The sequence below is a fragment of the Arachis ipaensis genome, chromosome B9 (assembly GCF_059453495.1).
Source record: "Arachis ipaensis isolate K30076 ecotype BB chromosome B9, ASM5945349v1, whole genome shotgun sequence".
In the NCBI taxonomy this organism is placed as follows: domain Eukaryota; kingdom Viridiplantae; phylum Streptophyta; class Magnoliopsida; order Fabales; family Fabaceae; genus Arachis; species Arachis ipaensis.
Window position 1 is genome coordinate 160,062,924 of NC_142444.1, and position 22,043 is coordinate 160,084,966.

General features: G+C 36.9%; 6 protein-coding genes across 13 annotated transcripts; 2 read left to right on the plus strand and 4 right to left on the minus strand.

Moving 5' to 3' along the window:
• The first annotated feature begins 553 nt into the window (after positions 1-553).
• On the plus strand, positions 554-4,871 carry EMS1 (Leucine-rich repeat transmembrane protein kinase). Its single transcript, XM_016321037.3, has one exon. The coding sequence runs from the start codon at positions 669-671 to the stop codon at positions 4,731-4,733; it is 4,065 nt and encodes a 1,354-aa protein (XP_016176523.1). The 5' UTR covers positions 554-668; the 3' UTR covers positions 4,734-4,871.
• A 2,066-nt stretch (positions 4,872-6,937) lies between these two features.
• Positions 6,938-9,192, minus strand: LOC110266475 (transmembrane protein 161AB protein). Of its 6 annotated transcripts, none has more exons than XR_002353884.2 (2): positions 7,679-9,191; positions 6,938-7,219 (listed from the first exon to the last, which is right to left on the minus strand). XR_002353884.2 is itself a non-coding variant. In XM_021111280.2 (2 exons), the coding sequence occupies exons 1-2, from the start codon at positions 9,106-9,108 to the stop codon at positions 7,211-7,213; spliced, it is 1,185 nt and encodes a 394-aa protein (XP_020966939.2). In that variant the 5' UTR covers positions 9,109-9,192; the 3' UTR covers positions 6,938-7,210. The 6 variants fall into 6 exon arrangements, 4 of the variants coding, with proteins under 4 accessions (XP_020966939.2, XP_020966938.2, XP_088356742.1 ...); XR_002353883.2 differs by having other exon boundaries at positions 6,938-7,276; XM_021111280.2 differs by having other exon boundaries at positions 7,933-9,192.
• A 2,799-nt stretch (positions 9,193-11,991) lies between these two features.
• On the minus strand, positions 11,992-13,772 carry LOC107616592 (uncharacterized). Its single transcript, XM_016318545.3, has 3 exons — positions 13,230-13,772; positions 12,883-12,983; positions 11,992-12,286 (listed from the first exon to the last, which is right to left on the minus strand). Exons 1-3 carry the CDS (start codon positions 13,486-13,488, stop codon positions 12,218-12,220), a joined length of 429 nt encoding a protein of 142 aa, XP_016174031.1. The 5' UTR covers positions 13,489-13,772; the 3' UTR covers positions 11,992-12,217.
• A 1,366-nt stretch (positions 13,773-15,138) lies between these two features.
• On the minus strand, positions 15,139-16,039 carry LOC107617563 (Sugar isomerase (SIS) family protein). Its single transcript, XM_088499624.1, has one exon. The coding sequence runs from the start codon at positions 15,834-15,836 to the stop codon at positions 15,228-15,230; it is 609 nt and encodes a 202-aa protein (XP_088355750.1). The 5' UTR covers positions 15,837-16,039; the 3' UTR covers positions 15,139-15,227.
• A 256-nt stretch (positions 16,040-16,295) lies between these two features.
• On the minus strand, positions 16,296-19,603 carry LOC107617562 (protein phosphatase inhibitor 2). 3 transcript variants are annotated; one of them, XM_088499626.1, is made up of 5 exons: positions 19,570-19,603; positions 18,074-18,137; positions 17,783-17,895; positions 17,275-17,451; positions 16,296-16,750 (listed from the first exon to the last, which is right to left on the minus strand). In XM_088499626.1, exons 2-5 carry the CDS (start codon positions 18,076-18,078, stop codon positions 16,578-16,580), a joined length of 468 nt encoding a protein of 155 aa, XP_088355752.1. In that variant the 5' UTR covers positions 18,079-18,137; positions 19,570-19,603; the 3' UTR covers positions 16,296-16,577. The 3 variants fall into 3 exon arrangements, with proteins under 3 accessions (XP_088355752.1, XP_016174826.1, XP_088355751.1); XM_016319340.3 differs by having other exon boundaries at positions 19,400-19,593; XM_088499625.1 differs by having other exon boundaries at positions 19,405-19,586.
• A 630-nt stretch (positions 19,604-20,233) lies between these two features.
• LOC110266990 (E3 ubiquitin-protein ligase ATL6-like) lies at positions 20,234-21,607 on the plus strand. The gene has a single exon (XM_021112106.2). It carries the CDS (start codon positions 20,292-20,294, stop codon positions 21,324-21,326), a length of 1,035 nt encoding a protein of 344 aa, XP_020967765.2. The 5' UTR covers positions 20,234-20,291; the 3' UTR covers positions 21,327-21,607.
• Positions 21,608-22,043: the final 436 nt, after the last annotated feature.

Here is a 22,043-nt window from a genome sequence, read left to right on the forward strand (position 1 = left end):
ATAATATGTTATCCAAATAAAAAACTAATAATTGTATCATAATTGATCAATTAACACGTATGGACTTGAAACTTGTAACATAATTCCGACATACGAATACGTATTACGTCATAGGTGCATAGATTACTTCTCATAAAGAATATATATAATATCATAATAATACTCCTGTTTGAACAATAATGCTTAGATAATTAGATGAGAACAGTGAAATAACTATTACTTTGAGATGAATGTTAAAGAGTAGAAACTTCAAGAATTGTATAACAAAAATGTCATGTACACAGAAAAAATAATTATTATGTATTTGAATATAAATATATATTATTTAATTTATTTTTAATATATATTTTATATTTTAATATATATATATATACACACAAGTGATCAATTTGATAATTGATTTTTTGTACAGTAGAATTGAATTCATATTTTTAAGTATATAAATATGAAATAATTTTTGGATGAAAAAGGCTTGAATGTGCTAAATCAGACAAAAAAATTGCATTATTATTTATTAATAAAAGATTTGGATAGTGATAAAATTCTGGGCAGAACTAGTGAACAGTGATTTATTGATCTTTAAAATGAAGGAAGGAGGAGGAGTGTAAATGTGTAATAGTAATACTAATACTGTGTATGCCGTTATGAAGGCTTGAAAGTCACGTGCGATGCATGCTGCCCCTCTGACACATAACTTCTTTTGCTTCTCTCTCTCACTCTCTCTCACACATGCTTCATGGCATTGCCTCCTCCTTCTTCTTCTTCTTCTTCTTCTTCTTCTTCTTCTTCTTCTTCCTCCAATGGCATTTTCATTTGCATGCACAACCACCACAACAACTGCCTACACCATATTCTTCAAGAAACACCATACCATCATGAAAACATCTCTCTCTTCCTCTCTCTCTCAGCCATCCATGGCGAGATACTACAACCTCGGACTCTGCTACCTTCTCCTGTTCCACTTGTTCTGCGGTGCCATTGCTGAACAAAACAACCAAAACCCAGAAAAAATTTCACTACTTTCCTTCAAAAATAGCCTCCACAACCCACAACTCCTCCCTTCGTGGCACCCTGCAACTCCGCACTGCGACTGGGTCGGCGTCACTTGCCAACTCGGCCGAGTCAACTCGCTCTCCCTCCCTTCTCGCAATCTTAGGGGCACCCTCTCTTCCTCCCTTTTCTCTCTCGCCTCCCTCGCCACCCTCGACCTTGGCGACAACAACCTCTCCGGTGAACTTCCCGGGGAACTTGGCCGCTTGACTCAGCTGGAGACCCTCCGACTCGGCTCCAACTCGTTTGCCGGAAAATTACCTCCTCAGCTGGGACTCCTCACAGAGCTTCGCACCCTCGACTTCTCCGGCAATGCCCTAGCCGGAGAACTTCCGGAGACTATCGGAAACCTGACCCAACTCGAGTTCCTCGACCTCAGCAATAATCTATTCTCAGGTTCACTACCTTTGTCTCTGTTCACAGGACCCGTATCTCTGATTTCCCTTGACATCTCCAACAACTCTTTTTCCGGCGAGGTTCCGCCGGAGATCGGGAACTGGAGGAACATCACCGCACTCTATGTGGGGAACAACAGATTATCTGGGAGGTTACCCAAGCAAGTTGGTGAGCTTTCAAAGCTTGAGATTTTCTATTCACCTTCCTGTTCCATTGAAGGTCCATTACCCAAGGAAATGGCAAAGCTCAAGTCTTTAACAAAACTTGACCTTTCCTACAACCCTTTGAGGTGTTCGATTCCTGAGTTTATTGGGGAACTTGAGAACCTCAAGATTCTTGACCTTGTTTTTTCTCAGCTCAATGGCTCAGTGCCACCTCAGCTTGGAAGATGTAGAAGCCTGAGGTCTGTTATGCTTTCTTTCAACTCACTCTCTGGTTCCTTGCCTATGGAGCTCTCTGAGCTTCCAATTGTGACTTTTTCTGCTGAGAAGAATCAGCTTCATGGGCCATTGCCTTCCTGGCTTGGAAACTGGACCAGTGTTAACTCTCTGTTGCTCTCTGCTAATCATTTCTCCGGTGCGATTCCGCCGGAGCTCGGGAACTGCAGTATGATGGAGCATCTCAGTTTGAGCAGCAATTTGTTGAGTGGAGAAATACCTGAGGAGCTATGCAATGCTGCATCACTTTTGGAGATTGATCTTGATGACAATTTCCTATCTGGCTCCATTGAGAAAGTGTTTGTCAAGTGCAAGAACCTCACTCAGTTGGTCCTCATGAACAATCAGATTGTTGGTTCAATACCTGATTACTTTTCCGAGATTCCCTTGATGGTGCTGGACCTTGACTCCAACAATTTCACTGGCAACATTCCTTCCAGCCTCTGGAATTCGTCCACTCTGATGGAATTCTCAGCCGCGAATAACCGTTTGGAGGGTTCTCTTCCTGTTGAGATTGGCAATGCTGTTATACTAGAAAGGCTTGTTCTTAGCAATAATCAAATTTCCGGTACTATACCGAAGGAAATTGGAAGGCTCACTGGCCTTTCTGTTCTTAATCTAAATGGTAACATGCTTGAAGGGAGTATTCCAATTGAGCTCGGTGATTGCATTTCTCTTACCACATTGGATCTTGGAAACAATAGACTCAATGGCTCCATTCCTGAGAAACTGGTGCAGCTGAGTCAACTGCAGTGTTTGGTTCTTTCTCACAATGATCTGTCCGGGCCTATTCCCCATAAGAACTCTTCCTACTTTCGACAACTTACCATACCGGACTTGAGCTTTGTTCAGCACCTTGGTGTGTTTGATTTGTCCCATAATAGATTGTCTGGCACCATACCTGATGAGCTGGGGGGCTGTGTGGTGGTTGTGGATCTATTGATCAGTAACAACCTGCTATCTGGGAGTATTCCAAGATCACTCTCGCGCTTGACTAATCTTACAACTTTGGATTTGTCTGGCAACTTATTGTCCGGTTCCATTCCACCAGAGCTTGGAGATGCCCTTAAGCTGCAGGGTTTATATCTGGGATACAATCAACTCTCAGGTGCAATCCCTGCAAGTTTTGGGAAATTGAGTAGTTTGGTGAAGCTGAATTTGACAGCGAATAAGCTGTCTGGTCCAATTCAAATTAGTTTTCGAAACATGAAAGAGTTGACACACTTGGACTTGAGCTCCAATGAGCTCAGCGGCGAGCTTCCATCCTCACTGTCAGCAGTGCAAAGCCTTGTTGGGGTTTATGTCCAGAGGAATCAGCTTTCTGGCCAAGTAGGGGAGCTCTTCTCAAACTCAATGACTTGGAGGATTGAGATTATGAATTTGAGTGAGAACTGGTTCAATGGGAACTTGCCACGATCTTTGGGAAACCTTTCGTACATGACAAATTTGGATCTTCACAGAAATATGTTGACTGGAGAGATTCCTCCGGACCTCGGAAATCTGATGCAATTGGAGTACTTTGATGTTTCAAGTAATAAGCTATCAGGAAGGATTCCAGAGAAGCTATGCAGCCTAGCTAATCTGAATTTCCTAGATTTGTCTCAAAACAGATTGGAAGGGCCAATACCAAGAAGTGGCATTTGCCAAAACTTATCAAGAGCTAGATTTGTGGGGAACAAAGATCTTTGTGGGAAAATGCTTGGTATTAATTGTCAGATCAAAAGCATTTGCAGGTCGGCTTTTTGCGACGCATGGAGGGTAGCTGCAATTGCCATTACAGTCATACTGATAACTCTGAGCATTGGTTTTGTTCTATATAAATGGTTTAGCAGGAGGCAAAGTGATCCTGAGGAACTTGAGGAGCGCAAACTAAACAGCTATGTGGATCAAAATCTTTATTTCCTGAGCAGTAGCAGATCAAAAGAACCTCTGAGTATCAATGTGGCAATGTTTGAGCAACCTCTTCTGAAATTAACCTTGGCTGATATCCTCGATGCTACTGACAACTTCAGCAAGGCAAACATAATTGGAGATGGAGGTTTTGGAACTGTGTACAAGGCCACTTTGCCTAATGGAAACACAGTTGCTGTGAAGAAGCTCAGCGAAGCTAAAACGCAGGGTCATCGCGAGTTCATTGCCGAGATGGAAACCTTGGGCAAGGTGAAGCATCAAAACCTTGTTGCATTGCTGGGATATTGCTCAATGGAGGAGGAGAAAGTCCTTGTTTACGAGTACATGGTAAATGGGAGCTTAGATTTGTGGCTAAGAAACAGGACCGGAGCCCTTGAAATCCTGGATTGGAAGAAACGTTACAAGATTGCAGCCGGCGCAGCTCGAGGGCTAGCTTTCCTTCATCATGGTTTCATACCCCACATCATCCACAGGGATGTTAAAGCAAGCAACATTCTTCTGAATGAGGAATTTGAGCCAAAAGTGGCAGACTTTGGACTTGCAAGATTGATCAGTGCTTGTGAGACTCACATCACCACTGACATAGCCGGAACATTTGGTTACATCCCTCCTGAGTATGGACAGAGTGGGAGATCCACAACAAGAGGAGACGTGTACAGTTTTGGTGTGATTTTGCTCGAATTGGTGACCGGAAAAGAGCCAACTGGACCTGATTTCAAAGAGATTGAAGGTGGGAATTTGGTTGGATGGGTTAGTCAGAAGATCAAGAAGGGTGAGGCTTCTGATGTTCTTGATCCAACAGTTCTTGATGCTGATTCAAAGGCAACGATGCTTCAGATGCTGCAGATTGCTTGTGTATGCCTCTCAGATAACCCTGTGAACCGGCCTACAATGCTTCAAGTGCACAAGTTCCTCAAGGGATTAGGGGATAGTAATTGATTCAATGCTTCCTATTATATATAGTATTTTCAGTTTCTATTTAACTGCAGACTCATCTAACACGAGCTTCATTATATATATATGTAAAAGCTCTCCTTTGCAAAATAATAATTAGTACTCACAGAGATGTTTATTGAACTCGTGCGTTTATTATCTTGTTCATAACCCATGTTTAAGAAATGTACAAAAAATCAAGCCTTAAATATGCAGATAATATTATTATAATAAGAAATGAAGATGAAGTAGAATAGGGTATGAGTGATGTTGAACAAATCCCTATGCAGCCTCGTTCAGACAGACTCACAGGAACAGCCACTGCACTACTGCAGTGCTACCGATGCCAACAACTTGTTTGCTGAAAAGCCTGCTGCTCAGGTTGTTAATGTTGAATAGATTCTTTCATCAATAAAATTTGTGTAATTATTATTAATCCCCTTCTTAATTCATTGGGCTAATTGGACTTCCTTTATACCATTATCTCCAACTCCAAGGATTATCGTAAATCTTACTCATACACATTATCATAGACCTTTCAAATATCATGTTAAGATTCCTTTTTTTAAAGATATTAATATCCATTACACTCTATATGATTTTTTTTTTGGGTGACAGATATGATTATTATTTAATCATCTTTTAAAAAATCATTTTATTACATTTAAAAAAAAAAACAACATATACTAATATCCTTATAAAAAAAAAATTAGAGGTACCGAAAATCTCCCCTTAATTTTGTTTCATTTAGATAATTATTAGTGCTACAATTTCCATTTTTTTTTCCAAAAGAAGAAATTGCACAACTTTAGTTTAGCAAAAAAATCAATCACTATGTATTAGTGTGTATATATATTTGTTTATTTAATTTTCAAAGGGTACAAAGTACAATACAACACATAAGTGCGACATTTTTCATTTGTTTGTGTGAGATCGGTTTTCATATGAAAAGACATTACTCTAATGCCCTGAACTTTCGATGAAAGTATGCATGTTGTAGAGCCAATAATACAATCAGAACTCAAGCTCAAGTAAAAACTACTGCTAAACCATAAGTCTAAGCAAATAGTTAACCTAGACTTTCGATTGTACTCAATACGAATGACAACAGCCATGCATCATTGACATTTGTAAATAGTGGATACAACAGACTAATACTACACTGTTGTGGTTCAAGTATGAGTTGAGTCCTACATCACTTAAATTTAGATTTCATGAAGTGTATATTTTAGAATGCCTTAAGATTTTGGTTTTAATGCTGTCTAGCCTGTTTTCGGTTTCTCACTTGATCTGTCAATTTGAATCTCCTCTGATTTTGAACTCCATCTAAGTTATTTAAGCTCAACATACCCATAAGTACATCATACCAAGAGCACGAACATATGATTAACTAACTAATTTGGTAGGCATACGCATAAGAATCAACTAATACCATATTCAGATCTTGTAGGAAAATGGTATGATGAACAAAGATAAACTTTGGCACGTCATCCATTAAGATAATCAAATGGTATATTTCCTGACATAACTTCTATAAGATCTACACTATTAGATTCTTGCATCTTGGTGCATTTAAGTCATTCCCGACCTTGTAACCCACTACAACATGAGTTTTAAGATCTTATCACCAGAATTTGATGCTCATAGCTCATTTGTGTATGCAGGTGTTATTTCAGGCAAGTTTCATGTCTAGTCAAAGCACAAAACAATTATCAACATAAACCACCCCTATTCCCCTAGCCCTGAGTAATTAAATTTCTAGTCTCCATCTATACACTGCAGTACTGAAACTTCTCAAAACAGATAATCATGGATCAATAAATTAAACTGACAAACAATGCATAAATGTAATCTATTTCTAAACAATTCTAAAACCGATTTACATGTTACATACAATCTAGATGTCCTTAACTATTCTTAAATGTACCATAATAAACGCAATGATCTTATTATGCACACAATAACTTAGGAGTAAAAACCAACCCCAACCATTTATCTCAAAACACACATAAGGGGTGGTTTTCAGGGTAGTACTTTACTTCATTATTACGCTCAATTGTTATGGAGGGAAAGAAACAAGACACCTATGATCCAGAATGCAAACAGATCTTTCTGGCTTTCCCCTAATCCCCTGTGATATGTCTGAGTTACATACTTAACAGGCGTAAAAATGCTACTATTGGAGGAAAAACAGCACAATACCTTTGATCTGCCCGCTATAACTCAGTTATGATTTATCTATAATTTGGTCATCAATACATAATCAGCATTATAGTTCGGTTATGATTTTCATTCTTTATACCTTATTTGTAATTGATTAACAGCTATATTTCTACAAATCCTATAAAAGGCAATATGGAAAGAAGAGTTATGTTTTTTAACTCAATCTTAATTCATACAAGATTACACAAAACACTGACTTGGGCGTTGAAGTGCCTTTTGCAGGTGCCCACACTCCGTGTTCTTCCCCAACCGAGTATAATTCATCCAGCCTGAAGAATCCGAGATCATCTCAAGGTGGACAAGTGATACATAGAGGACGACTCAAGCTATACAAGAACAACCTTCATGAATGCTTCAAGAAAGAATATAATACACAAACCCCAAAAGTAGTAGGTGTTCAAACATGACAAAGTATACCTAAAGAATAAGTATATAAATGGCTTATGCAGTATGGTAGATAATTCTAGATACTACAACATATGCAAGTTTGCAGGATAGGTTTGAAAGCAATATGGAATAACTATATAGCTTTGGCCTTTCTATAGTTAGTTTATTGGATATAATTCTCGTGCCCAATAATGACTTTCAACAGCTACAATCAACTCAGTTATATTTGAAATTTTGCAGTTACCTAAAGAATCAATCATAATCCGTTAACTAAGCTACAAAACTTCAGCTATAAATTCAACACTCCGCTGAAAAACTCTATGAAAGTGTATTCAACTTACAATAAAAGGCTCACCGAAAGGCCCAAGGGAAAACGCCCTCAACAAAACAAAAGGGCTCAAGAAATGTATAGCACACAATGGCGATGAAGCAGAAGCATCACTGAAGAGAATATTGCATAAAGGAAGGTTATCCACCACGACAAAAACAAAGCAACTCCCTTGACTAATGTAGAGCTAGGAAGTAAATCACTCAATAATGGGAGGTTTGCAATAGAAGGAACATCAATTTGAGATAACCCAAGAAAGAGAAGTACCAGCACAGGTGGGCCAAGGAACTGCAAAACCACAAGGCACAAGTAGTGATTATGCAGAAACATCTTTGCCCTGCTATAATCCAAGTCAGGAACCTTACTAGCATGGAGCCTTTGGTACCAAGATAAAAGAGCTTCATTCAGATACATCTGAAGGCTTGGCCTTAATGCCACAATCTGCAACAAACTAGACCCAAACAAGCACCACCACCTAAAGTTCCCGAAATCAGAAGGTGAAAACCCCATGTTTCCCAACAATTTCTCTGCATTGCCAACTTCACTGCCACCCTTACTATTGTTATTGTTGAAGTTTGAGTTGTTCACGAAAATCTCAGCTAAAGGCTTAATCCAAATCAAAGCAGTAAATATAACAAACAGTTGGTTTGCATAAAGGATGGTGCGACCAAACCATCCACAAGTGATCATGGACAAATTGCAACGAATCTGATCAGTTCCAAGCCAAAAGGAACGTGCGATTCTAGCAGCAGGAATGAACAACACCAATGAAATGAATCCCATGAATGCAGCAAGGAGAACCTTCCAGAACCCATCAAGACCAGCAAAATGGAGGTCTAAAAGCAACGAAGAGGTGTGATCCAAACCCAAAATCCCCACAAAAATCCCGAAAACACCAAAAAGAACACTGAGCTGCTTCTCGGATCTCCTGGACGCGGATCTCTCGAAAGTGAGCCTCGCAAGCATCATGACCCACATGTAAAGGCTCAAACTTGACAACAGAATCGGAACGAAAGCACCACTCACGAAGAAGCCAGAATTGGTATCGGAACCCAAGTAAGAGTGAAGGAAGAGGGAAGAGAGGGTAACGAAGGAGACGGTGAACGCAACACAGTATTGATCGATGTAGAGGCGGGATTGAAGGTGAGCATGGTCGAGCCTGAGCCTGAAGATCTGGGCATTCTTCTCATCGAAATCGAGCTTGTCCTTATTCTTGGGCCGCTTTCTGAGGTCGGGAGCAGGGCCTTCGGGGGCGCTAGGGCGGCGAATGGCAGCACGAAGGCCGTTGGAGGTGGAGGGTTGGGCATCGGGGTGGATGTAGGTTTGGAGAGCGTAGAGGAAGAGAATTGGGAGCCTGAAGAATGCGATGAAGAACGCGAGGAAGAGGGAGAGCGAAGCGTGAAGGAGTGGGGCTTTGTACAATAACACCAACTGCACCATCATCCTCACCTGACTCCTCTCTGTTTCTGTGTCTCTCTGTGTGTTTCTGAGATCTTAAAGCTTTAACATTTTTTTTTAGGTGGAAAATATTTCATTTTTTACTTTAAAATTGTAAAAAGTAGAAACAACACTCACCCAAACCCCTTATATTTTCATCCGTTGCTCAATAAAACCTGCAATTGTTTATGATGCCATTGAAATATACTAAATTCCTGGTTTTAGATAGGGGTGTGCATGGGCCGGGTGAAACCGGGTTTGGTGTGATACAGACCCGACCCGAAATATATATCGGGCCTATTTTTAAGACCCGAACCCGACCCTAGACCCGATGAAATCTATACACTTTCGGGCCACGATTATACCGGGTAAAAACCGGGTGAAAACCGGGCCGTTAACATTATATTACCTTGATACCTTCTTGTAAGTTAGCATGTAAAAATATCCAAATTTCCAAGACTCCAATCATTATTTGACATGGTAAAATTCACTTAGAAATATATACTAAGAACCAACTCTTCTCTAAAATTAAAGCATAACCATAATCAATACTAATATTGCCTAATAACACCAAATATTTAAATCAATACAAATAACACAATATTATGCATTAGTCTAAAGTCTTATGCATTTTAAACATAAAATATTAACTTATAGTCTTATATATAATGACTAATAACACAAAATATTAAGGTTTACAACACTTAAATTTCACATAATAATAGCCATCATCCATCACTAATAACACAAAATATTAATTATATATGATGACCGGGCCACCGGGCCGATTTCGGGTGACCCGAGCTATGGCCCGGACCCGACCCGAAATTATGACCGGGTCTATTTTTGAGACCCATACCCGGCCCTAGACCCGATGAAATCACACCAAATTAGCCCCTAAAGTGTTCGGGACCGGGCCGAGTCTTCGAGTCGGGCCGGGCCATGCACACCCCTAGTTTTAGATTTAAAATTTATTATAGTCATCTTTGAAATCAAATTTTAGGCACTATATTCATTTTTAGATTTTTTAACATTGAGTAACAGTAAACTAATAGAATGAACTAGTTTTGATTTCTCATGCTAGATAAAAAATTAAATGACATTATTGTTTTATTTAGATGACAAAAACAAAAAAAAAATAAAATTATAAAATAATTTGTACATTATTTAAATTTTTTTTTTTTATTTTTATTTTATTTAAGTGCTAAAACAAAATAACATCGTTTAATAATTTATTTAGCATGGTAAATCAAAATTAGTTCAGCATTTTATTTACTAATTCAATGCTAAAAGAAATTTATGGTCTAATATGATACCCATAATTAGATCTCGAAAATTTGTATAATAAATTTTAAATTTAAAATACTTTTTTCATACTAAATGATAAAAACCATAAATCTAAAAGACCACTTTAAAATTTAGTAGATTGAGATATATAACCAACAACTTTATTATCATTATTAGCGATTCAATTATCAAATGGTGGTAACATTAATAATATTTATCAACTTACTATTTATATAAATTATTTTATACTTCTCAACAAAAGGAGATTCATAAGTTCTACAAAACTAATATGATTTAGACTTTATCGAAGACCTAATAATTCTCGGCTCAGAAGACATTCTATTTCTATTTTTTACTTCTAACATTTTATTTTTATAGGATTATTCTATCTTTTAAATATTTTAATTTGAGTGTTAAAATATCTTTAATTTTACGTATATATTTTAATATTTACTGACTTAAATGTCAAAGTATCTTTTATATGTACATCTCCAATTATTCTCCATTTGATTCTGACCGTAACCATTGAAGTTTTTTTAACAAAGAATTCTTCTGTTATATAACTCGAAGTCTTCATTTCACCCTGGTTATGTACTCTATGTAAAAACTTTCGAACTATGAATCACATCCTCGATGACTTATACGTTAAAAAAATATTATCAACTCGGAAATATGTATACAATTAACTAGTGTTAGTTTAAAATAAAGTAAAAAAAAAATATTAGTCTCCTAAAACTTTTTATAACAAAAATTAGTTATAAATTGATCATCAGTAAAATAATATAAATAAATATATAATAATTAATTTAGTAATTATATTGACATAATATTTTTGAAAAATCAAGTGTGAAAACAACGTGTGAAATATGCAATTTAGTCCTGAAACAATATCGATCATATCACATGTATGATATATGCAACCTCATGAAAATATCTCAATTCCTCAATAAGTTATTACTCTATCTATGTTTCATCGATCCATCTCACTACCACAGAATCTTATCGTAAAAATCTTACCCACCCCAACTATAGTAAAATATCTTAGCCCTTGCTCTTTTTGTTTCAAAAGCCATTTTTAAGACAAGAAATGAATGTAGCATTGACTATGTAATGCCAAAAATATATCTATATCTAATTTGGACAACCAAAAGTGTGACGCCTTTTTAAGTTTTAATCACAACTGAAGAAAAAACATTTTTCCTAAAATTATATATATTTTTCTTTCATTAATGTATTTTCTTTTTCTATCACCACTATTTACGATTCTTATTTCATTGTTTCTTTTTCTACGATAGAGATAGATGGGACCCAAAATAAAACAACAAGTTTAAATATAGAATTTAATTAAAATATATACACTAATTGCATATAAGATTGGTCTGCATTGCTATTATTCGGATAAATTTCAAATTTTAAATGATTTTTCAAATAAAAACTTAACAGAAAAGTCACTTTAATAGTTAATACAAACTTATTTTCATCAACATAGTGAAATTAATTTATTATTGGAAAATCACATTATATTACTTTACCATCTTCTCATCAATATAGAGTCATAAATTGCTTTTTACCTATAATAATAAGAAAAAGACAACCCTTAAATCACCCAAAAAAACAAAGGAGTTCAAATATAAATAAATATTATCTCTTCGGAACAAGATAAGCATGGAAAATAAGTTACAAAAGAAGATAGAAAGAATTGTTAACAGCTAGTATAGCCCACCAATAATGCAAAGGGGGGAAAAAAGGCTTCATCTGTGTTTCTTTGCCGGCGGGAGCAGGAACAGGAGCGATGGAAGATGGTACTAAACAATGAAGATTACTTAACTCAATGTTTATGATGCTCACCAACAAAAGCAGTATCTTCTGCTCCTCCATTTTCTATTTCTGGGACCACCTGTGGGGACATAATTCCAAATTATTTCACCATAATCAAACCCCACAATGTCATCAATTATCATAGTCACCTTCCCCCGCATCAATTTATATTTTAAATAAAAAATATTTGATAACAAAAAAAAATTTAGTTAAAAATTTGTTTTTAATAAATCTTCAATAAGATAAATTTTGTCTTTTTTTTTTTTGTTTTCCTACCGTTTTAAATTTTTTAGATTGATTTAATTTGTATACACATTTTATATGTTGACATTCATATCGAATGTATGTTAATGTTATCACATACAGATACGTTTTATCTCTTAATATAAACTGTATGTATTTGGATTTCGAGTACGTGCAGTGGTTGTTGGTGCACAAGCAATTAATTTTCTAACCATATGATATGCGTGCATACGAGGAGTGCGGAAAGTAATTTTTGTAATTTGTAGCCATTGAATAGCTATTAATGATGTTTTTAATGGTGTAAGATTTCATTCAATGGTATAGAATTACTCACTTCATATTAGCTAGAATTTGATAAAGTTGTTCGCCCTAGATTTTTTCGCGTGCATATATATAGGGTGTAATTAAGAAATTAATTAATTAAAGACATGCCTGCTCCTCCATTGATGAAATCCGTAGTTGCGATGATCTCCTTCTCCTTCTCATGGATCTTCTTTTCTCCGTTCTGGATCGGGGACCTATCAATAACGAATCTGTCACGTGAAAGGAAAGGAAATAAAATAAGATAAGGTTATATATTGAATGAAAATTCAAAGTAAAGTACATATATAGATGAGATATTTCTTTCATATAATATAATATTAAAGGAAAATGAAAAAGGCAAAGAAAATATCTGAGTGGTATATTCGATATTTTCCATGATAGATGGATGGATGAGAGTGTGATTTTACGTGCTGTTTGATTTAGGTCAAGTCAAAGTGAGTCCAATAATACCCTACCTGACGGTGATGAGGCTTCATGCTTCTTCTTCATCTTGCTGTTGCGGCTTCCTTCCGAGTCCAAGGTGGATTCCGACGAGTCCGGGAGGTGGCGGTCCAGCCGGAGTAGCTGCCATCTGCCGGAGTAGTAGTCCCCTCCGTTGCGGTGGAGCATTGTGCGGACGAAGGAGGCTTCCATGGTGTTGAGGAAGTGCACGTGCCTCTCCTCCGTCCAAAACGGCGCCGTTTCACCCTTGGCCACCTGCACCATTGATTCCATTCTCGATCGACGGTGCTAATTGGTTTTTGTTAGAGAGAAGGGAGAAGAAGCGTGAAAGAGAGAGAGAGAGAGAGGAAATCAGGAAAGTGTGGTAAAAATTTAGAAAGAAGAGGTGAGGAGCCACACTATATGTATAATGTATAAAAGGTTCTTTATTCTTTATTACCAAAACATGTACAAAAAAAATATCATGATACTTTGTGTTTATTTAATCTATATTATTGCTCAAATAATGATCTATGCTCTTAAATACCATTTCGTGCAAACGACAACTTTGATTACCTGTCAGGAAAGAGAGAGTGAGAGAGGAGATAATGTAAGCTTAATTAATAAGTTTATGGAAGGGGTTGGTAATTCTTTTGGATTTTTTAAATTAAACTTCGATTAGTACGTAAAATCGTCTGTTTAAGATAAAGTAAGCCAGCTACTATCAACAGTACGTAGCACATATGATAATGACAAGGCGGAGATATATAATCTAGGATATATATCTTCAAATGATAATATCCAGTAGTCATGATAGTTGCTTCACTTTTAATATATATATATATAAGAGATTATATTAAGCAATAAATATGGATGAACTTCTAAATATTTAGTCATTAATGCACCGAAAATATGTTCATTATGATTTATCCAAACATTGATTAAAAGAGAAGGTAATATATAGTGTAAAAAATGTGAAAATCTCAAAATGGCATCTCTCTTAACTAATAATAGAACACATTTTCATATGATGAAAATCAAAATCATGTGTTTAGTTTTTCACTTTTATAAAATTAATTGAATCCGAATTTATTTTATTAACGTAAAATAATTTATATTTTTAGTAGCTTATTAAAAGTATTTCTAATAAATTTTGTTAAAAAAATACTTCTCCTAACAAATTGATTCTGACTAACAAAAATAAGTGCAAAACAAACACTAGTTTACATATTCAACAATTATCTAATACTATTTCCTATAATTCATAGTATTTATCATTTTAGTTATTTACACGCAAATTAGAGTATATCTAATTGAACCAGCTAGTGTTATTAGTTGCTTCTAATAAAGAAATCTGAAAAGTCAAAAGACACACCATACACTATAATCCTAGTATATTATTGCATTATACTTCAATTGAACCGTCAATAATGTATTTTTATGATTTATTGATGGAAGAATTACTACTAATATATAGAGAAGAGCGAGAAGCAGTGGAAAGGGAGAGATTCTTGAGTTAAGCTTTTTGTCTACGTAAAGAAATTTCTATGGAGGGCGAATAGGAGGGGAATATCGTTCAAAATATCTTGAGACTTACGAATCTTGACTATGATTTTAAAAGTGACAATTTATTTATTTATTTTCTGTATAAATTTGTGTAAGGAATCATTATTTTAGAATGTCATATGAAGTATAACCGAGCTGTGCTATGGAGCCATCGTTTTTTGGCACCCTACCAAATATTTGTTTATTTATTTTGTCAAAAGAAACCAAAAGTCGTTCGAAGAATTCATGGCCTCTATATACTGCCTATTATGTGGCATTTGAGAGAAAAAATAGAACTATTTTCACCGTAAAATGGTTGATGAGTAGTTTGGGTAAAAGAACTTAATAAAATATCTTACTCATGGTGCGTACTTAGCTGCTTAATTGATATCAAGAACCTTATAGAACAGTGGGTACATTTATTTCGGGTGAGCAGATGAAGATATGACCCAAATAGTGACACGGACATGACACATTGACACTTAAATTCACTCAAGATTAGTGTGACGAGATCGAACGGCTTCAGGGGTCTGATCCAACGCCTCTCGAAGCTTGTAAACAACCATCTCGAACACCACAAAAAGAGCCCCTTCGTACAAACTCCCCATCGGAAGCAACTCATTCCCCTCACCCTCTTCATCATCCGCCATCGTCTGCGCTGCCACGTAAGCCACCGCATTCGCGTGTCTCACGCACGACCCCCTCTCCGGCTGGGCCGTCAGCAGGAGGACCCTCCCGCCGTTGGATCGGGCCACGCTGCATATGGCCTCCACGGTGGAGAACCCCCCGGGGCCGGCGGAAGCCACCAACAGGTCGCCGGTAGCGATGGGGGGAGTGGTCATGTCGAACACAAGGTGGGCCTGTAGGCCCAGGTGAGCCAGGCGCATGCAGAGGGCCTTCAGCATGAGGCCCTCGCGGCCCACTCCGTAGAGGAAAACACGGGCTTTTCGAGAGGCTACGGCGGTGAGCTCGTTGACCAAGACGTCAAGCGGGGGCGGGTACGGGTGGGTGGGCTTTGAGAATATGGATGCTATTTGGCTGCAGATTTCTGCGGCCATTGAACCTGCTTCATCCGACCTAGATTGAGCAGATTTCATGCTTATTCTTCTTCGCGGACCTATTGCGCCTAGAACCGAGAGTTTCTGCTCTCTATTTCTATCCTTAATGAATCTTAACTCTTAAAATATTGTTTTTTTAAATATGATATTTGAATAGATAATATTGGCAAAAATTTTGTTCCACATAAAAAAGCACGGATGGGAAAATGACATTGTACCACCCCATAATGTCTTATTAAGCCAAACATAGCACTAAAATGATGCCAAGATGGATAAATATGATGACCTCCTACATCCGGAGACTGGAGACAAAAACGTGCATGTGAACAAGCTAAGCTAAACCTGATGCCAAAATTCATTCATCAAAGCAACTTACCTCAATCTTTACTTCTTAAAGAAGCCAATCGGAGTCGGATCAACTAAATAATACCTTAAAGAAATCTTATTGCAGTAATGCTTCCTAGTGAGTAGTGAGTCATACAGGAGTATGTACGGATGATGCAATTTTAGTCTTTGGATAAATAATATAGTGTGTAGTGATCCCACAAAAAGAAAAATAAAAGATAAACAGACAGGATCGGCATGTGGAAAAGGATGAACTATTTACACACAAATGACACAAGGAATACAGTGAAATCGTTCTGTTATGTCCTGCCCACAGAATGAAATGAATAACGAAACCAGAGAGTGGGTTTTATTTGTTGATCACTGTGTAAGAAACATTAGTTTGAGGCATTGAATGGGCAATCTTTTCCTTTACCCGGTGATGTCACAGTCCCTTCAGCTAGCACTCACTGCAGATTTGTCACTGCTCCCCTTCCCCTTGGTTAGCTCGGCATTGTTATCCTCGTCACTTTCGTCCTCTACAAGAGAAGCCTTCTGCCTCAGCTCTTTAACTTTCAGGAATTCATCATAGTGGGCCTTTCTCTGCTCTTTAAAACTCAAATTCTTATCTGTTTCAGAATCCCAGCCAAGGGAAAAAAAATTTCAGGTTACAATAGATAAAGTAATCAATCAGTTAAAACACACACACACACACACATATAGCCCAGAGGGGATCAAGAAATGAAATGCCCAAAAGAAGCTCTTGGTAAGGGTCAAATGCACCAACTTGTAATCAAGCATTTCTTATAGCTGTCTTTGCAACAAAGTTAAATTAAAATAAAATATTGGTGATAAATATGATGTCCAGTAACATACAATTCTTGATTTACCGAAGTTTTGAAATTGGATACAGCAACTAGCAGCTTGCTATGCTTGTGCAGTGCCAGCCACATCTATTACATGTCGTAATTGATTATACATATTAAGGTGATAGGGTAAACTATAGAAAGATTTGAATTATTTGGATTGGAAATTGAATATCAATACGGAATCTCACTAATAAAAAGCACAAGCAGATAGAAAAAGTGATGGTTGCAATAAAATGGATAGAAGGTTCATATCTTTGTCACAACAAATGAAGATTTAATATTACCATCATCATCTTGTTCCATTGCTTCTGCCTCATCCTCTGACGACGTCCAGCCATCAGACTCCTTTGTGCCTTTTCTGCTACCAGAAGCCGCATCATCAAAGGCTGATACGGCATTTGTTTCACAATGTTCACCATCAACACATTCCTCAAAGCTTCCTCTTATGGGAGATGGAGAATCTAAAAGATTTGGTTGTTCATATCAAATGTAGCCGCACATAAGTGACTTTTAATCTAGACTGAGACATGCTTGAGATAACATTAAAACCACCAAAAAAAATTTAGGATCCATTTCAAACTTCCTTAACAGTTAGTTATGTTTTTAGAATAACAGATGCAATATTAAAGTAGAAGAATATTTCTTCTCTAATATCAAACAGTTCGATTCATGTAACTAACCCCACATAGTGGGACAAGACGTTGTTGTTGTAATATCAAACGGTTTAACCAATTCTGCTATGCAAGAAAGTGATAAAGAAAATGCAAAATTTTAACAGTGTTCTTTCCATGCCTTCATCATCAATCATAGGGTGATACGGAGTCTTCGGCTCAGTAATTTTCTGCCTCACGGGTTTGGTTGATTCAATTTCTACAATGTTAGCCTCATCCCATCTTACACGTGATCTGCAATGTGATAACAAATGAAATATTCAAGATATTCAGACTTAGCCATTCATTCCACATGAACAGAATTCTTAGCTCACCAGATACACAAATTACAGTAATCCAAAGAATTCAACTTAAATTTCATTTCCCACATTAAATAAGAAAATTAACGAAAAAGGAAGATTGGTAGTAGTACTTCATTTTGGTAGATGAATGGGTTCTTCAAACGCCAAATGCATGCAGTTATTCCCCGAAGTGAACTGGTAAACCCGAAGAACAAAAACCAGTTTATATGTTAATACCCTGACATTCAAAAACACAAACTTTGACGAGATAAAATAACGTAAAATAAAGAGAGAGCATGCAGAAGCAATGAAGAAATAACACCCTGGACAAGTTAAAGAATGTCCACAACCACTACAAACATATAAACACTGATTATTTGATCTTGCAGCAGCAAATGGTGAACACATGGAAACCCAACCATACCAAAAACTATGAGGCCAAGTCTGATCACCTAACTTGGATAATTACTTCTACGAGGAACAACAGTGTGAATGTATATAGACATAAAGATGAAATATATGAACTGGATCAATTATATCATATATATAAAAAGAAAGCTAAATAACAAACTGGCAGTGAATATTAGTGAAACGAATACAAGAAAATTAGATTGACAAGTTGATGTGCAAACAGAAACCGAAGGGTGAAGAAAACCAGACATAAATTGAGAGCTGCTACTACAATGGAAGTATAAATGATTTACAAGTTTCTACTACTCTACTGTGGCAGCCATAGTGGTTAAAAGAAAATACAGCCTTTGACAATGCAACACTCTTATATATGAAACTTTTACTATTCTCAAGATCTTAGTCCAAGATGAAGTTGGAAAACTACACTACCATCAATTTATAATATCTTGCATTCATAATATCTCAAACAAACTCTTCCAGGTAAGAAACGCAGTTAATAGCCATTCTAACAGAATTCAATACCAAAACATTACCAAGGCAAAACACTAGACATCATATCCCATGCTGGCAAAAAGGATTACATTTCATGAGGGTAATATACAGTCCAACCCTAAAGGGCAAACCTTTGGGGTAGTGCACAGTTCATTGATAAGATGCTTGCATTTCACAAAATTAAAGAGCGAGAAAACAAAATATTATCACATAAATCACAAAGCAATTGAATAACACAGAAATGCAGAATATCCCAATGAAACATGAAACTGTGGCAAGAATGAACAAGAAAAAGCATGCAAGCATATTCAAACAAGCCAATTCCATTTCAATTTGCAGGGCGCCGCACAATGGTAAAATTCCATAATCATGAGTCCAGTTAACATAATAAGCAAATGGCAATTGCTTCATTGTCGAAACAAGTACGGTGTTAGGCACCGATTTAACACATTTGAATGATTACCCTAATCACGATCTAGCTTACAGAAAAAGTAGGAAAAGACAAAGCAACATAAAGAGGGAAAAATCAATTGTAGATCGGGCGGAGATAAAACCTCACTTAGAAGTTTGGTTGAATAAAATCTGAGGATCAAGTAGAGAGCATCCCCAGACAGCGGCTAAAATGATAAAGGCAAAACATGAAGTAGCATTTTTTCTCGCATTTTCTCGGGAAACAAACTGCTGGAGAGAGAGAGAGAGAAAAGTTTTTAGTTTTTAGTTTTACCTGAAAATTGAAATTGCGGGGATTAGGTGGAACCACTTCCTTTGCACATGCCAATAAAAGTATAAAACAGTTGTCATATTAGTTACAAAAATAATTACATAAGGCTAATTTTTTAGGAATTATCATATAGATCTATATAAAAAGAGAATTATCAATTATTAAATTTTTTAAAATGATAAGAATTAAAAAAGTGAATCAATAATGTATTCAATTCAATCCACTAATAATTATAAGATGAGAACTCATGTGCAGTCGACTTTATCTAAAGTTGATAACTGACTGCTGTTGAATAAAAATTTAGTCAAATCAATCAAATTATCTAACAATTTTCAATTATCAACTTTACATAAAATCTAAAGAATTTGAGTTTCCACCTAATTATAAACAAAATGTATGAAATATATACGCCTGAGAATATCAAATAATATTTATTATATTTTTTTCATCTAATAGTCTTATATTTACACTTTTTTTTATTAAAAACATAGCAGTTCTCAAAAATAAAATTTGCTTGATGAGAAAGAAATGACAGCCGTGTTAACTAAATTAAATTGGTTTTGTTTTGTATTCCATGAAAAGCGAAAGTGCGGCGTTCAGTTCAGCATGCATTTTGATATAAATATGACAACTACTTCCTTCCTTCCTTCGTTCCTACTTCCCTGATCCTATGAAATTGGTCAAAAACCCAAACACAACAAACTTGAATAAAAAAGAAAGGAGCTATGCTTGAATCCAAATTCAAACCTAAACCATTACACTTGCAATTCTTGCTCATGCTCATTCTCATTCTCCATCAGCATGGCAATGGCACAGAGGCACAGTCCCCGCTCCAGCCGATGAAACCGCTTTCCTCCAACGACAACCCCTGGGACCCTTCAACCTTCCTCTTCATCGCCACCATCCTCGGAACCTTCATATTCCTCGCCGCGTTCGTAGCCTTCCTCCGCCGCTGCACAGAGCCATACTTTACTCAACAACAGAGCAATATCACACACTTGCCCTGTTCCTGCTGCAACGGCGGCATCAGCCCCGACATCCTCGAAACCTTCCCCATCGTGTTCTATTCCAGCATCAAGGACCTCAGAATCCGCAAAGAAGCTCCGCTAGAGTGTGCCGTCTGCCTCACCGAGTTCACCGGCAACGACACTCTTCGGTTGCTTCCACACTGCAACCACGTGTTCCACCCTCCCTGCATCGACGCCTGGCTCTCTTCCCACGTCACCTGCCCCGTTTGCCGCGCCAATCTCAACCAATATCCCTCCCAAGTCGCCATTTCGGTGATAACACAATTGAGCGGCGAGGGAGAAGAAGAACACGAAGAAGACGGTTCTGGAAACAGAGCAGAACAGAGCGTGGGTGGCGAGAGCATAATTGAGGGGAGCCCGTTGGCGCGTGACGCGAGTGAGGGACAGCGGAACAACGAAGAAGATAAAGGGATGCCGGAAAGAGCGGCAAAAGGGAAGCTTGGTGGGAAGGGGAGGGTTCTGAAGAGGTCGAATACGACGGGGCACTCGGTGGTGGAGGCAGGAGAGTGTATGGAGAGGTATACGCTGAGGTTGCCGGAGGATGTGAGGAGGTACATTATGGTGAACCATGGGGTGATGATGACGCAGCGTTCGGCGAGCTACAACGCGGCGGAGTGTTCGAAGAAAGGATTGTGTTGGAGTGACACGGAAGGAGGTAGCAGCAGAGGTAAGAAGGGTCAGAGCTCTGTTAGAGGGAAGGGAAGAGTATGGAAGAATAATGGAGGGCAGTGAGTAGTGAGAGTATCAATTTCTGCTCATGCTGCTCTCTCTGTGAACACCCATGGTAGCCACATTATGAATCAACTATGTTTTTTTTAAGAAAAGTATAGATAGAGAATGAAAATATAAAGAATGAATATATTGGATGTTCATTTGTGTGCAGATAGTTATTCTAATATTAATATTTAAGTGAGTAATTTAAAAGTATAGTGTGTTTTGATTTGATTAGTGGTTGTTCATATTGTGCAAAAAAAATTATTGGTTACTTATATAATTTTTTTTTATTATTTTAATTTTTTTAGTCGAATCATATATTTTTTGTTTTTGGATATATTCGCTTTTAATAGCTTACTGATATTGAACGGTAGCAATTAGCAAACATGTACAAATATGAATGCCAGAAAAGATAAGAGAAAGCAATATATATCTTTTTGTTCCATTTGTGGAAATGTTTACGGTGCACTATTTTCTGGATTTAATTTGTAGACATTATTGGCCTACAAAAATCTTCGCTAATCCCTTAATTTAACTTGATTAAGGTGCGATTAATGTAAGATTTGAGTTGCTATAATAACATTTTTTGGATAAAATTTGATGGGTGGTTTAGTTTGGAATAGAAAAGAATAAAGAAAAATTATTTACATTAGTAAGAATGTTTAACGCTGAAAATTTAAGTAAAGATACAATTATGTGAAGTTATAAAATTAGATAGTTAAATTTAGTTAAATA